This window comes from Gorilla gorilla, chromosome 15 (assembly GCF_029281585.2).
Source record: "Gorilla gorilla gorilla isolate KB3781 chromosome 15, NHGRI_mGorGor1-v2.1_pri, whole genome shotgun sequence".
Taxonomy (NCBI): domain Eukaryota; kingdom Metazoa; phylum Chordata; class Mammalia; order Primates; family Hominidae; genus Gorilla; species Gorilla gorilla.
Window position 1 is genome coordinate 89403145 of NC_073239.2, and position 15961 is coordinate 89419105.

Below are 15961 nucleotides of genomic sequence, written 5' to 3' on the forward strand. Positions count from 1 at the left end.
TACTTCCACATTTAATTGTGTGATTGACAGGACTAGAAAGGTGAGCTTTTGGCTCCCAGCCCAGTTCCTTCTCCATCACCCCACACAGCAACACCACATTCTGTCCACACAGCCTCATTTTCCTTCAAGAGACTACATGGGACCCAAAAGCTCCCAAAGTCTGGATGTGATTCTAGGCAGCTTAGGTATGGAGGGCAGAGATGAGGCACACACACCTACAAAAAGAAAAATAGGATACTTGAAAATCACAAGAAGAGCTCTTGGCCGCTGTGCAATGCTCCAGCTGAGTGGTTCTCCACTCCAGGAGGACGTTCTGAAGCTGGGAAATGAGATCTGTGCTGTCTTAGGAACCCACAGCACAGGGGAGGACATAAGGGTCTTCTTGAGGAGTTCAGCTGCATGCTTGTGGCCCAGGGCCCCAGTCATTTGTCTGATTACCTTCCCCACCTCTTGAGAGAGTCACTGTGTTTTGTCTAAAAAGAAAGGAGATTTCCAAATGAGGACTCTCTGAGCAAAATATTGATTTTCAGCAGGTGTGGTTTTGAGACAGTTTGTACTGCATGCTCTCTCCAGCTCTCACTGTGCCTCGGACTCTATTGATTCTAGTTGGTTTTGATCCTGCCTTAGCATTCCAGGAAAGTAGAGCTCTCCTAGCCCAAGAAGAGAAAATGAAGGTGGAGTGGCTCATTGGGGTAACATCCCTCCACTACAGCCATCAACCACTCCAGGGATATGATGCCTCCCACTGCTGAGGAGTCTGGCTAAGACACTGGTGTGATTTAGAGCCCTAGAGCATTGGTTTATCATCATATAGAGAACCACCCTCATCTTCTTTGGAGGAGGTTCCTCTCCACTGCATCCCAAGGTGGGAGTGACCTCTGGTAGTTCTGCTTGTTCATAGTCAGCTTAGTCATCTCTGTTGTAGAAAGAGAAAGAGAGAGAGGGCAAGAAAGAGAAAGAGGGAGGGAGAGAGGAAGGAAGTGGGAAAGGAGGGAAGAAGTTAAGGCAAGACAAAATAAGACAAAGCAAGAAAGAGAGAGAGCACGCGGGCCAGCACGCTTTTTCTCCATCCCCTTAGGAATTTACTCTCAGCAGGGGCTTGGCTTGGCTGGTTTTGCCAGTGACTCCCTTGCACTTTGCAGATTCTGAATATACATTTCCCTTAAGACTGGTTGTCTGCAGAATAGGGGAAACAAACCAGCACCCCCATAAATCAGCAGAGGTCACTGCCAAGAGCTTTGTACACTTGCTGTCCCTGGCAGTGATAAACTCATTGCATTTGGGAAATGGCCAAAGACCCTGAGTCCAATCTTAATTCTCATTCCCAGAAAAATCTCAGTTTTCTGTTCACCCACCCCCGTTTACTGTCTTTGTGTTTCCTAGACAAAGCTGGCAAGGAGGACAGAACACAGTTCCATAACTGGATCATCAAAGGCTGCATTTCGTTGCTTGGGGGAGGAGTTGCAGGGCAGGAAAGAGTCACAGATCCCTAGGCTGTGGAAAAGAGAGGCCCAGGCCAGAGGGAGGCTGAAGCCATGGGGTCTGCATGGGGTGTGAGAGATCCGCAGAGGTTCTCAGATTCTGTTTTTCTCAGACCCGCACCTTGGATCTGCTATTATTGCTGTGGTCGGTTGTTCCCTTGAAGGGTGGTTCAGGCTGTTATAATGGTGGTCAAGGGCTAGCAATGGGATTGGTGTGGTGAGACCACTTCACGGGACTCATGCTCCGGTAGGTTGTGTTCTTATCCTCTTGTATTTCTCCCCACACCATCCTCACCTTGGTTTCTGGCTTTGGAGTTGGCCATATGACATGGAGAAGATGAGAGTGGTGTCCAAACTGCTCCTCTGACCCACGTGGGCCTCCTGAGAGTGGACCACCTCTCTCTGCTGCCCTTTCCTCCTTGCCCCTTGATTGTCTTTCTCCTCTGATTGATCAGACTGTGAAGCTGCAAGACCAGACCCTCCCTCCCTGCAATCCCACAGAATTAGGAGACATATTTCTGTCTCTCTACACAGATCTTTCCACTTTGATGAGAATCTTTCTGGTTGAGAGACCACCATTCCCCACTTGTAGCAGGATAGGTCATCCCCAGGTATACACATTCATACCCTGTGCCTGTACTTCATCTCTGCAGCCCTTAGCTGAATTGGCTAAATGCGTCTCTGTGCAAAGTCTATCTTGCCTAGTTGGATCTAAGCTTTATGACATTAGAGGCCGATTTGTCTTATTCAGGCTGTTATCTCAGCATCTGACACAGTGCCCTGGCACCTAGTAAATGCTCAATAACTATTTGCTGAATATTATTTTGATTCAGTGTTTAGACATCTGCTTTATCCTGCTCTATTTTGATTGACAAGTTCTTTCTCTTCATGAACCAGGCTTTTCCCTCCTACAATGAGTCTATAAGAATTAGCTAGATCAGAGAGGAATTTGGTGCTGAGCCAGAAGAACTGTCTAGGGGAGGTTTCCTCACTTCTCATGGGGCAGCAGAGGGGTATTGTGAGATATTGAGAAGTCAGAACAAGAAGCAGGGAACTGTTGCTTTGGAGAAGGGTCTGGAGAGGTTCCAGGCACTATGATAGGCTTTTCCAGATGACTCAGGAGCCACCTGGCTCTGTCAGCCAGAAAGAAGTGATGCCTGACACAAGGAGACAGTGTGTCATTTTTACTCTGGACTAACATTTGTACCTAAGCTTTAAATGTTAAAATAATTTGGCCGGGTGTGATGGCTCATGGCTGTAATCCCAGCACTTTGGGAGGCCTAGGCGGGTGAATCACTTGAGGCCAGGGGTTTGAGACCAGCCTGGCCAACATGGTGAAACACCGTCTCTACTAAAAAATATATAAAAATTAGCCAGGCGTGGTGGTGCATGCTTGTAATCCCAGCTACTTGGGAGGCTGAGGCAGGAGGATTGCTTGAACCCGTGAGGTGGAGGTTGCAGTGAGCCAAGATCACACCACTGCACTCCAGCCTGGGCAACAGAGCAAAGACTCCATCTCAAAAAGAAAATATTAGAACAATTTAAAGAGACAACAAATGAAAGCAAAGACCAATGATACCCCTCAGCCTGGGCTCTAAGACCATTAGGGATGGCTGAGCCAAGATATTCATGCTCCTCTGAGCTGAGTGTAATCCTCATTCTCCTTCTGTGCGGAGAGCAGGAATTTGATGCAGTCATAAACCCAAGCAAGTATGGAGCCAGTAAACTTGCTGAACATTAAATTCCAACTGGCATTTCAGTGAACATGTATATTCGACTAACATCTGACCCTGTGCTAGACACTATGCATCTGTAAAAGATAAACACATACTGTTCCTCAAGACACTTAAACAAGAGTGAGCTGGATTTTTGTCTGAAATTTTCAGAAAAACACTTAGTGAAGTATGTTCACACTAAGTTTGTTAAGTCAGAATACGTCTGGACTATCCAAGTAGTCTCAGAACCAGGCCACTATTGGAGGCTGGACGCGGTGGCTCACGCCTGTAATCCCAGCACTTTGGGAGGCTGAAACAGGTGGATCACTTGAGGCCAGGAGTTCGAGACCAGCCTGGCCAACATGGGGAAACCCTGTATCCACTAAAAATAAAAAAATCAGCTGGGTGTGGTGGTGCATGCCTGTAGTCCCAGCTACTCATGAGGCTAAGGCATGAGAATCACTTGAACCCGGGAGGCAGAAGTTGCAGTGAACTGAGGTCACACCACTGCACTGCAGCCTGAGTGACAGCGAGACTTTATCTCAAAAAAAAAAAACCAAGTCAGTATTTAATTTCATTTGAGTCCTTCCAGTGGGTTTATTCCCATTAGTGGGGTAACTCCCCTGCTTTTGTAAATATGAGGGTATCTCACGAAGAATAAGTCCCAAAACAAGATTCTTTGGGTTCCAACCAAAGATGAAACCAAGAGGGCCTCACATGTGACCAAGACATTTTCTGCTTTCTACTTTCACTTTCTTTTTATTTTTTAAATTGAGATGTAAAAGTTGTATGTATTTATGGTATATAGCATGCAATTTTGATATATGTATACATTGTGGAATGGATAAATCAAGCCACTTAACATATGCATGGCCTCATACACTTATTGTTTATAGTGAGAACACTTAAAATCTACTTCAGCAATTTTCAAGTATATAATATATTGTTTTTAACTGCAGTCTGTAGTCACCGTAATGTTCAAGAGACCTCTTGAACTTATTCTTCCTCTCTAATTATGTGGTGTCCTTTGACCAATGTCTTCCCAGTCCTTCCCACTCCCCACAGCCCCTGGTAGAACGGCCATTCTGCTCTCTGCTTCTGTGAGTGGGATTGTCTTAGATTCCATATACAGGCACATCTCGTTTTATTGCACTTCCCTGTATTATGCCTTATAGATTCTGTGTTTTTTACAAATTGAAGGTTTGTGGCAACCCTGCATCAAGCAAGTCTATCAGCACCATTTTTCCAATAGCATGTGCTTACTTTGTGTCTGTGTCACAGTTTGGTAATTCTTGCAACATTAAGCTTTTTTATTATGATTATATTTTTATGGTGATCTGTGATTGGTGATCTTTGATGTTACTATTGTAATTGCTCTGGGGGTGCCCAACTGCACCCGTATAAGACAATGAACTTAATACATGTTGTGTGTGTTTGTTTTCTGACTCCTCTACCAAATCAGCCATTCCCCCATCTCTTTCCCTCTCATTGGGCCTCTCTACTCCCTGAAACGACAACTATATTGAAATTGGGCCAATTAATAACTCTGCATTGGTCTCTAAGTGTTCAGGCAAAAGGAACAGTCGCACGTCTCTAACTTTAAATCAAAAACTAGAAATGATTAAGCTTAGTGAGGAAGGCATGTTGAAAGCCAAGATAGGCTGAAAGCTAGGCCTCTTATGCCAAACAGCCTAGGTGTGAATACAAAGAAAAGTTTATTGAAGATTGAACATGCTACTCCAGTGAACACACGAAAGATAAGAAAGCAAAACAACCTTATTGCTGATATGGAGACAGTTTTAGTGGTCTGAATAGAAGATCAAATCAGACACAACATTCCCTTAAGCCAAAGCCTAATCCAGAGCAAGGACCTACCTTGCTTCAATTCTATGAAGGCTGAAAGAGGTGAGGAAGCTGCAGAAGAAAAGTTTGAAGCTAACAGAGGTTGGTTCATGTGGTTTACAAAAAGAAACCAAGTCCATAACATAAAAGGGCAAAGTGAAACAGCAAGTGCTGATATAGAAGCTGCAGCAAGTTATCCAGAAGATCTAGCTAAGATCATTGATGAAGGTGGCTACAGTAAACAACAGATTTGCAGTGTAGATTAAACAGCCTTATATTGGAAGAAGATAAATCTAGGGTTTTCATAGCTAGTGAAGAGAAGTCCATGCCTGGCTTCAAAGCTTCAAAGGACAGGCTGACTCTCTTGCTAGGGCTAATGCAGCTGGTGACTATAAGTCGATGCCAATGCTCATTTACTATTCTGAAAATCCTAGGGCCTTTAAGAATGATGCTAAATATATTCTGCCTGTGTTCTATAAATGGACCAACAAAGTCTGGATGGCAGCACATCTGTTTGCGGCATGGTTTACTGAATACTTTAAGGCCACTGTTGAGACCTACTGTTGAGGGAGACCTACTGTTGAGGAAAAAAATAATATTTCTTTCCAAATATTGCTGTTAATTGACAACGCACCAAGCCATCCAAGAGCTCTGATGGAGATGTACAAGGAGATTAATGTTGTTTTCATGACTGCTAACACAACATCCATTCTGTAGCCTATGGATCAAGAAGTAATTTCAACTTTTCAAGTCCTATTATTTAAGAAATACATTTCATAAAGCTATAGCTGTCACAGAGAGTGATTCCTCTGATGGATTTGGGCAAAGTAAATCAAAACCCTTCTAGAAAGGAGTCACCCTTCTGGATGCCATTAAGAACATTTGTGTTTCGTGGAAAGAAGTAAAAATATCAACATTAATGGGAGTTTGGAAGAAGTTGATTCCAGCCCTCATGGATGACTTTGAGAAGTTCAAGATCCTAGTGAAGAAAGTAACTGCAGATGTGGTGGAAATAGCAAGAGAACTAGAATTAGAAATAGAGCTTGAAGATGTGACTGAATTGCTACAACTTCATAGTAAAACTTTAATGAATGAGGAGTTGCTTCCTATGGAAGAGTAAAGAAAGTGGTTTCTTGAGATGGAATCTACTCCTAATGAAGATGTTGCAAACATTGTTGAGATGACAACAAAGAATTTAAAATATTACATCAACTTAGTTGATAAAGCAGCAGCAGGATTTGACAGGATTGACTGCAATTTTGAAAGAAGTTCTACTGTAGGTAAAATGCTATCAAACACCATCACATGCTACAGAGAAATCTGTTGGGAAAGGAAGAGTCAATTGATGCAACAAACTTCATTGTCTTATTTTAAGAAAGTGCCACAGTCACCTCAGCCTTCATCAGTCACCACCCTAATCAGTCAGTATCCAACAATATCAAGACAAGACCCTCCCCCAGCAAAAGGATTATGACTCACCAAAGGCTCAGATGATCCTTAGCATTTTAACAATAAAGTATTTTTTAATTAAGGTATGTACCTTGTTTTTTCAGACATAATGTTATTGCACACATCATTGACTACATATAGTGTAAACATAACTTTTATGTGTACTGGGAAACGAAATATTTCTTATGACTTGCTTTGTTGTGGTGGCCTGGAACCAAACCCACAATACCTCCAAGGTCTCCCTACATAAGTGAAGACAAGTGGTATTTTGTCTTTCTGTACCTGACTTATTTCACTTAACCTAATGTTCTCCAGGTTTGTTCATGTTATCACAAATGACAGGATTTCCTTCTTTGTTAAGGCCAAATAGTATTCCATTATGCCTATATACTGCATTTCCTTTACCCATTTATCTATTCATTGATGGACTCATAGGTTGACTCCATATCTTGGCTACTGTGCTCTCCCTTTCTTTTGTGCTGGGTAAGGAGTGAGTCTTGGTGAATCCTTGTCATTGCTCTGTCTTTTTCTGGCCAGGCATCTCTAAAATGTGTCCCCCAGCTGATGGGAGGTCTGTGCCTCCTCCTTTCATCCCTTCCCTGGAAAGAGCACCAAGGAAGAGGTCCTTAATGACCAGTCCTGCCTCTCAGCTGAGCACTCTCCTCCTCCCTGACCAGCTCTCCATCCCCCTCACCACTAGGGCCTTTGTCTGGCTTCATGAGAAAAACAATGAGCATACATGGGGGAAGATGCTTCCTCCACCAGGACAGCCATTAACTAACAAGCCCGCCCTCCCCAGTGAAGGCCAACCTCCCTCCTAACACATTCTCTCTTGGAACAGCCAAGCTTTCCTGTGCAGTTGAGCAGAATTCCACTTCAATGGATAAATAATCTTGTCCACTGACAAGTCCTCTTTTCTAATGGACCAGGATTTTCCTACCCTTGATGAGGAAAGATCTGTTTGGAAGGGACCACAAGATTCTAGGAATTAGCTGGAAACCAGGGATGAAATTATTTGCCAAGGCCAGAATGTATAACAAATGCCCCTGGGAGCCGAGGAAAAGAGGCGGCACCTTGCTGCAGTACCTGCCCCTCCTGGGTGTTAGTTACATGTCCTGTGATGCGGTTGCCAAGAACTCCTTCCAGGACGAGGTGGTGGCCCTGAAATGCACAAACTGACCCAATTGCATTATTGCCTATTTTTTTAAATTAAACTTTTTATTTTGAGATACGTATTGATTCTGATGCAGTTATAAGAAATACTGTGCTGTTTACCCAGTTTGCCCCAATGGCAACATCTTGCAAAACTATAGCACCATATCACAGCCATGATATTGACATGGCTACAATCCCCTGATTTTATTCATATTTCCCAGTTTTACTTGTGCCCCGTGTATGTATGTGTGCATTTAGTTCTGTACAACTTTATCACGTGTTAAGATGTGTCAAAATACAGAACCATTCTGTCACCACAAAGATCCTTCCTGTTGCCTTTTATAACCACACCTCCCTTGCTCCCTCTACTTCCTCATCTCTAACCCGAGGAACCACTAATCTGTTCTTTGTCTCTATAATTTGTCATTTCAAGAATGTTATGTAAATGAAATAATATAGTTTATAATCTGGAGCTTGGTTTTTTTACTCATCCTAATTCCCTTGAGATTCATCCAAGTTGTTGTTGGGTGTAAGAACAGTTTGTTCCTCCTCATTGCCATGTCTGGTTTTAATCATTAAGCACCCCAACATGGCACCCAAGCCCAATTACAAATCCTTCGGGACATGATCCTCAGGGAACTTTTATTCTAAGAGAGCCCATATGTTTTGTTTGGTGCTTCTGAGTTTGGGGGTGTGGGGATGGAACATGTTGCAAGTTTTTCTAGGTACATGCAAACATACCTAGGTTCCTTCATCTCCTTCCCCAAAACAGTGATCAATTGGATTGTAATATTCTTTAGCACTGGTTGACAGCCCTTCCTTTTGTCTCCTTGTCACCTTCCTCCCCAGGAGCACATCTACAAGCTGATGAAGAGTGACAGCTATGCCCGCTTCCTCCGGTCAAATGCTTACCAGGATTTGCTGCTGGCCAAGAAGAAGGTATCTTTGGGAAGGGCAGGCTTGCTCTTCTTAGCACTGTTGACTCTTGCCTGCTGCTTGCTGCTGGTTTGAAATGAGAATATCATCCCTTGGGTTTTATTTATTTCCTACTTTCTTCTTTCCCTTCTCTATCTGCTCCCATTCTAATGGAAAGTTAGGATTGTCACCACCCCAGCCCCACTGCAAGGTCCAGGATGGGGCATCCTACCTCCACATCCCTACTGCCTCTCTCTGCATGTTCTGCCCATGGTGGGGGTGGGTACGTAGGGTAACAAAAGACTAAGGCCACAGTGGCTCAGCATAGAAGTGCAGGGCTGGCAATAACACCAGCAAAACCCTTAGGACACTGGAGAGAGCCCCTCACTGCAAAATCCAGCCCCTTCACCTCAGACTTCTCTCCCTGACCAGCCCAGAGAGGAGTATGAGGCCAGGGTTGGGGCAGCTCTCTCACTGGTCAGAAAGCCTTGTCAGTTTCAAGAGCACAATCAGGTACCTAAAGTCATCCTGGGGTTTCTCCCTCCTTGACACCCCCTTCCTCTCCCGCACCTGCCCCACGGTGTTGCCTTTCTCTCTTAACCAAGAAGTAACTGCACCCAGCTCCTTCCTCCTCCTCCTTAGAACTCAGCCATGGTTCCTTGCAGCCCATGGAGTCATGGATTTGAGGTGCAGGGGCCCTCAGCATGCAGGTGAGGGGTGACAGAAGCAGGAATAAATTCAGCTAGATTCCTGGGAAGAGAGGAGGAAGAGTAGGCAGGAGAATAGGGTCCAGGAAGGGAATGGAAGGCAAGAGAGAGGGCTCCTGGTTTCAGTACACCTGCCCACCCTCTGTGCTTTTCAGCTCTGATCTGAGGCCCATGTGTGGTTAAGTGTGGTTCAACTTGCACCAAACCCTATGACTTCTGTGTCATGGCACTTAGGGAGCACATGCATCCCTTTCTCCTCCCTCCTGGACTCCCAGCCCGAGGCCCTAAGCACGTGGTTGCCCATCACATGCTCTCCATTGGGCTGCCTCTCAGCCACGCAAGCCTTCTCTCTGTGTGCTGTCACCCTCATGTGCCAGGATCCTGTCTGCGTATCTGGTTGGGACCACACAACTCCAGAGTCCTGGAGAGCATTTATACCCTGCTCTCCTGCCCTTGTGTAGCCCTGGAAAGAGGCCATAGAGTCTGAGAAAGGAAAGAGGACTTCTGAGGTATCCCAATTGTCAGCAGCTCTCTGGGTTTCCTGCATCCCTCCCCACAGGTGTGGCTACTGTGATGGGCAGTGTGGAGCCTGGCCTCCTGTCGATTCCCCTGCTGGAGGATGCCAATGGAGGGGCTCCTTTGGAGGAGGCCGACACCCTCATACATGGCTCTAATGCCCATTTTTTCTAAGAACTAGAGGAAAGAAAAATTATAGGAACTTTTGATAACTCCAGCCCAGATCTCATGGATGAAGGTCAAAGTAAGTTTTTCTTATTTTCTGTGGCTCAAGACCCCTGATCTGATCACAGTTTGGTGACTTTCTAAGGCTCTGGTAGTTTAACCAGTCTAGGCCTGTCTACACACCTCGAAGAAGAGAAGCTAGAGGCCATTCATTCTCCTTGCGGGTTTGAACACAAAGGAAAAATGCACCCCAAACCAGGCTGAGACCCCTGTGGCTGCAGATCCTCCCTTCCAAGAAGAAAACCTCTCAGAGGAGGTCACTTGAGTGAAGAAGGAACTGGCAACCTGCCTGGGAAAAGTTCCTTAGAATTATTCTCCCAGCTCCCAAAGTAAGGGATGCTCTTGAGACAGAAAGCCCTTGCAGATACCAGCAACGTCTCAATACTGAGGAGTTGTTTCCCAAAACAGTGACAAAACCTGCTTTCTCCTTCTGTTTCTTCCTGAGAGTCTCCAGGTATGGATCTGATTTGTAACTCGGCACTTTCAGGTAGGCCTAGAGTATTCTTCTGATTTCAGGGACGGGTTCACCGTATCCAGGTCATAAAAGGTATGTGAGATTCACAACCTCCAGCAGAGAGAGGGAATATGAATCAGCCTCACTTTTCTGCTGAGAACTGACCTGGACGGAGTCTTGAGGCACAGCCTGCTGATCCTTCATCCCTAATTCAGCCTCTTTTCTAATATTTTCTAAATAAATGATAGTCACACCAAAGAACCAGGTTCTCAGGGGGTAGGTGAGCTGAGTCCTGAGGGCTACTCTAGGAAACTTCAGTACCAATGATGATGGTTTTCCAGGGCAGCTCAATGGCCAGTGCAAGGCAGAGGAGCCAAGTGAGCCAGACCAGTGGCCACCCTCTGTGAGCCAGAGGATAAGAATAACAGGCCGACAATGCCAGCTGCAGGGCCCAGGACTGGCCTGACTTGAGCCAAGTGTATGCCACCCAGGCTGGCCACAGGGTTCAAGCTGAGTCCTGCCATCCCCAGAATAGAGACTTGGTGTGGTACCCGGGGCCAAGCACGAGTCCTTCAGTTCCTAGTACAAGAAGAAAGGCCAGCCCAACTCTGTGGTGTTATGTCGTTTGTGTTGTATTTTCCTTCTGCAACCTCATATCTGTCTTCTGGCAGCCAGCTGAGCTGACAAGGGGCCTGGCTGCCAAGGAAGCCTCCCAACTTCATCCACACAGGCGGCTGCCTTTGGCCTGTCCCCTCTGCTTTCAGCACAGTCCGCAGACCCACAGACCTCAGGCTGCCTCTTTAGCTCCCTCATTTCAGTTATTTGCTGGGTGTATGTTTGTGTCTATGTGAGTGTGTGCACTCTCCGAACTTCTCAGCCTCGGGCTCAGGACCCTGGAACGGGATCCAGGATACACTAGCAGGTATTTGAGCGGTCATTCTACTCTCCCGGAACCCCTGCAGGTAGGAAATGTGGGGTGAAAGGAAAGTCAGGAGCACCCCACACCTCTCTTCCTCCTGTAGTAGAGGGAGGCTAGGCCTGGAAGGACATTCAAGGGCTTTGCCTCTCCTCGCTCCTGTTCTGGGAACCCCAGCTAAGAGTTCCCCACAATGGTTTCTGAGCTTCCTCTAGCCTGTCGTACATACATCTTGGCAGGTGTTATGTCACCTTTTGGATACTGAGAAAACACACAATCCCCATGTTGTCTTCTGAGACCCAAGACCCTTTGTCCATGGCAAAGGCTATGAGTCGACCCTCCTTGCTCTAAGGACACAGAACGAGGGTCACTAGGAAGTCACTGAAGTTAGCAAACTTTCTGGCTGCCTCTGGGCAGGGGAATCTCGAGAGAGAAAACAGTCCTAAGGCAGACTCATGGGTGAGTAGATAACTTCGCTTCCCCGGCAGCCCCTTCCTGACGTCCCTCGCACACCCTGCTGGCTCTCAGAGCCAGTCTGTTCTGTGTCAGGACTTGGGGGCCCCCAGGGCCCCAGGGCCACAACCACCAGGACTCCTGCCTGTGGGCACGGCAGATTGAAAGCAGCAAGTAAGCTGCTCAAACCCACCGGCCGTGGTCCTGTGCAAAGTCATGATGGTTCTGATCCAAGCCCCGCAAGCACAGTTCATGGCCCCCGGAGAAGCAAAGCCCCCTCTCTGCTCCCTGCTCCAAGGAGGCGGCACCATTTCTCGTGGGCTTCTGTCTTCTGTCTCTCCCGTTGACTCTTCCAACAGCTCTGGCTGCTTCTCTTTTCCCATTTTTCGCCCCATTTTGCTTTGGTTTTTGTTATTCTTTAGCTGCAGCTGCTGCTGTTTGGGAACCACGTATAAGCTGAAGATTTTTTTTTTCTGTATTTTTCTCCCTACCCTTTTTTTTTTTTCCTAAAGCCAGAAAGTGAGCAAGGTCGTAGAACTTCCCTAGAAAAGTTCACTCGCAGTGTGGTAAGTTCAGTCGGTTTTCTTCCCTCAGCTTTTCTTTTGGTTTTGGTTTTTTCTTCTTTTTTTTTTCCCTTTGGTTGTTGTTTCCTTTGGGGTGGGAGGGAGTCCAGTGCTTTCTCCCTCGACTCAGCCCTTTTCTTTTGCGAGTGTCTGCAGCTTCTCTTCTAGGGATGAAAAATGCAAAAAGAGCAAGCGGCTCCCTCTGCAGAAGGTGCACCCTTGATCGCCCAGCCTCAGGCCTGGGCATTTGATCATCTGTTCAGGGCTTTGAGGAGGAGGGACCCTGCTGCCCTCAGGGCTGTGCGGTTTGTGCATCTTCTGCAGCAGCTCAGGGAGAAGCCATCGAACTATACCGTGAAATAAATTGGCTCAGAACCATAGCTCATCGAAAAAAAAAAAAAAAAGCCAAAATTTCCCTCTGTGAACCCTGGCAGTCACGCCGGTGTGGGTCGCGAGCTAATGTTGCTGTGTAGGTGGCTTTTGCTGTGTGCAGAAAGCGGCCGTGCTGCATGGGTCCTGGCGATGTGGCCTAGCTGGCGTGTGTGTTAGTCGCCTCTGCATGAGTCCCTTCCAGCCCCCATCAGCCTCATGTGCACAGTGTGATAGGGAGAGGAGGGAAGTAGCTGAATCCCTGTGGTGTCCTGGGTACTCCCCGGGGGCAAGGTCCTACCGGCCTCCTCAGGCCTTGATTCTAACAGGCTAGGTAAAGATGGGCTTCAGATTCCTACAGGTTCATGGTACGCCCCAGCTAGAGAGTGGTAGAGCTCCCCACAGTGGCACATAAAGACAGCCGTGGCAACAGGTGGGAGTGGGGAGTCCGTGGCTCTTCCCTGGGATGCATGGCTGAGACTCTCTACCAATCTCCTCTTTCCAGCTGGTCGCCCCAAGATTTGAACATTGAGCTCAGTGCACAAGAAATACTCAATCCTGCTCAATCATGGGGCCCATCCTGTACCATGAACATCAAACCAGAGGGAACCAGGGAGCAGGGGTCCCATGGAGGGAGCTGGCCACATTCCCTTCCCGAAGGGTGGCAGTCCATTGATATTGACTTGCCTTTGTTCCACCTCTGTTGAGGAGGAAAATCCTTGTAAAACCTGACTACTGTGTGACTGGTATACGTATTTCATCCTTTTAAGAAAAAGGATAAGGCTCCTGGGTTGAAAGCAGCCTAGTCATTTAAGTGTCATAGCTAGATGCATTTTAAGTGCATTTAAACATTATCTTGAATTTGCTACATGTAAACCTCAAATAACTCTAGTAGGTGGCAATTAATTAAACATTGGTATCCATCCCTTCCCTTCCTTGGTCTTCCCTCTCTGTGGCCTTTCCTCATGAGAAATCAGAATGTGCAGAACACAAGGCCTGCGGGTGCCTTGTCTATGTTCATGGCTGCTTTTCCATGGCCATGTGGCTCCGCACACCAAGAAGCTGCCACGGGCTGTCAGAGTCAAGGCTTCTGGGACTTCCTTCACTCCATGATGGCCTGAGAGAAGGTAGTGGGATCCCATCTCTCTCTGTCTCTTTTGAGGACTGGCTACTGTGCGGATAGAGGATGGTTAGGGATTTTGCTGACAAGCCAAGGGTGCCTGTGACTCTCAGGTGCAAACTGTAAGCAGAGCCTTGACAGCGCCCGGAAGCTCTTCAGGGTGACCGTGCAGGCTGCAGGTGTGAGAGGGGGAAGCCTGGTACTTGGACAAAACGTCCAGACATCTTCAGGCTGTTTTTCAAGAGAAGTGAGTATCAAGAAAGGCAAGAATGGTCTCGCCGAAGCTCTGTGAGGAGCATTTATTGATTTCCTTTCACCCCAGAAGTTGTGTTGGCTTGGGGGTTCTCCAAGGTCTGTTAGCAAAGCATTTGGAACAAGAAAGCACCAAGACACCCCTAAGTGTCTGAAGTGCACACATGGGAGAGCTTCCAGAGGGAGTTTATAGCGAGCTGAAGGAGAAAAGTATCCTAAGCTCCTGAGGGTGTGGATAAAAGGCCCAAACTATTAAAAAAAAAAAAACCTAAATTCCCTGCTAATTCTTTTATGAACAAGAAACTGTAACAGGTGATGCATTCAGAATTTGGGGTTCCAGTGGTGGAGATGGATTGCCATCCATCCATGCGCCTCCTGCTCTTGGGGTGACACCATACCCCCACAAGATGTGGCTAAGTTTGGGGATATGACCCAGGTGTTGGCTCTCAGATTACTTAAGATTGGAACCCAGGAATCTGGTCTCAACAGCCCAGTGGTCTCATCAAACAGAACTAACTGACCAACCAATATGCCTTGCAATTTGATAACCATTCTCTGAATATCATATGCCTAAAGTATTTGATTTCTCTAAGAGGAGATCTACGTGAATGTTTTATCTGCTATATACTGCAAGCTATAAAACTAAATGAAGGGCCAGTTCAATACAATAGCATTCCAGTGTTGCTGGGAAAGATGTGTAAGAACATGACCCATGTCATGGGGCTAATAATGGAAATAGGGGAGTGAAGCTGGGCAGCTCACGGACCAAAGACGTGAGGCCAATTACCATTTAGGATTAATTGATGGCAAAAACAAATAATGTTGATCCAGGTGATTGGATAACTCATTCAGCTGGAGGCTTGTCAAGACTGAATCTGAATTCAGAATTTCTCCCCAGAACATGCCAATGTCCTTTCTTTTCTTGGTAGAAGAGAAACACTTGGAAAAAACAAATTGTTCTTTCCAAGTCTTATGTTGTGCCATGACATAGAGGGATTATCTGTTAAGACCACATATGCCCCCTTTTCCATGAGATCCTAAGGAGACATTTAATATGGTTCATGGAAGCTTTTAGGGCCATGTTAGTTTGGGTGACGAAGAGGCCTGGTACTCCCCAGTCAATAGAGGAAGTGCTGTATGAGCTGCTTTTTCCAATGCAAGCTTCATTCCAGGTTACTCAGGACTTGGATATACAAAGCAAATGTCTGGGGACGCTGTGCCAAGCATCCTATCATTTTGCAGACTGAAACCACAAACCCTGCTTATTTGATAAGGCCCAGGTTCTGAACTAAACATGACTGAAGTCCACGACAGGGTGCAACTAGCCTACAATGTACGTTCATCCAAAATGGAAAACAAGACTCCCTCTGGTGGGCCCAGCTGACCAGGCAAAACACAGGCTGGGTTTCAGCCCCTATTGATCCCCAGGCAAAACACAGGCTGGGTTTCAGCCCCTATTGATCCTCAGCTGCCCTTGTGCAGTGAATAACCCACGCCACAGTACATGGCTACCCTTGTCTGGCCACAGTACATGGCTACCCTTGTCTGAGGAGCCTGTTTCAGAAAGAGCTGTAACACACAGCAGCTTCTCCAGGGCCCCCAATACATGGTCTCAGGTCATGTGATTTGGAGCCTGTCTCTGCCTAATCCTGCTCATGGGGAAGCTTCCTTTCACAGTGGCTATAACATATGAAAACCACAGTAGGAGAAATCTGGCTAGTCACTGTGGGTTGCCTTTGCTTCACCTTCCAGCTGTTCTTCAGATTCTTTGGTGGGAAGTCTCAGGCATTACTGACCAGGGAGAGGAGGTGCCTTCTCTCACTGAAGAC

General features: G+C 46.5%; 1 protein-coding gene across 19 annotated transcripts in view; it reads left to right on the plus strand.

Annotated features, from left to right (window-relative positions):
- The window catches only part of RGS6 (regulator of G protein signaling 6), a 634490-nt gene that overhangs the window by 595683 nt on the left and 22846 nt on the right, over nucleotides 1-15961 (plus strand). For 9 of the 19 annotated variants that reach the window (XM_004055388.5, XM_031001858.3, XM_055360801.2 and 6 more), the window contains 2 exons: nucleotides 8492-8581; nucleotides 12341-12394. In XM_004055388.5, the coding sequence (XP_004055436.1) occupies nucleotides 8492-8581; nucleotides 12341-12394 (144 nt within the window). Of the gene's footprint in view, nucleotides 1-8491; nucleotides 8582-9823; nucleotides 11214-12340; nucleotides 12395-15961 lie in introns of those variants that run through there. The other 10 variants (XM_004055389.5, XM_055360810.2, XM_055360809.2 and 7 more) reach the window with 3 other exon arrangements.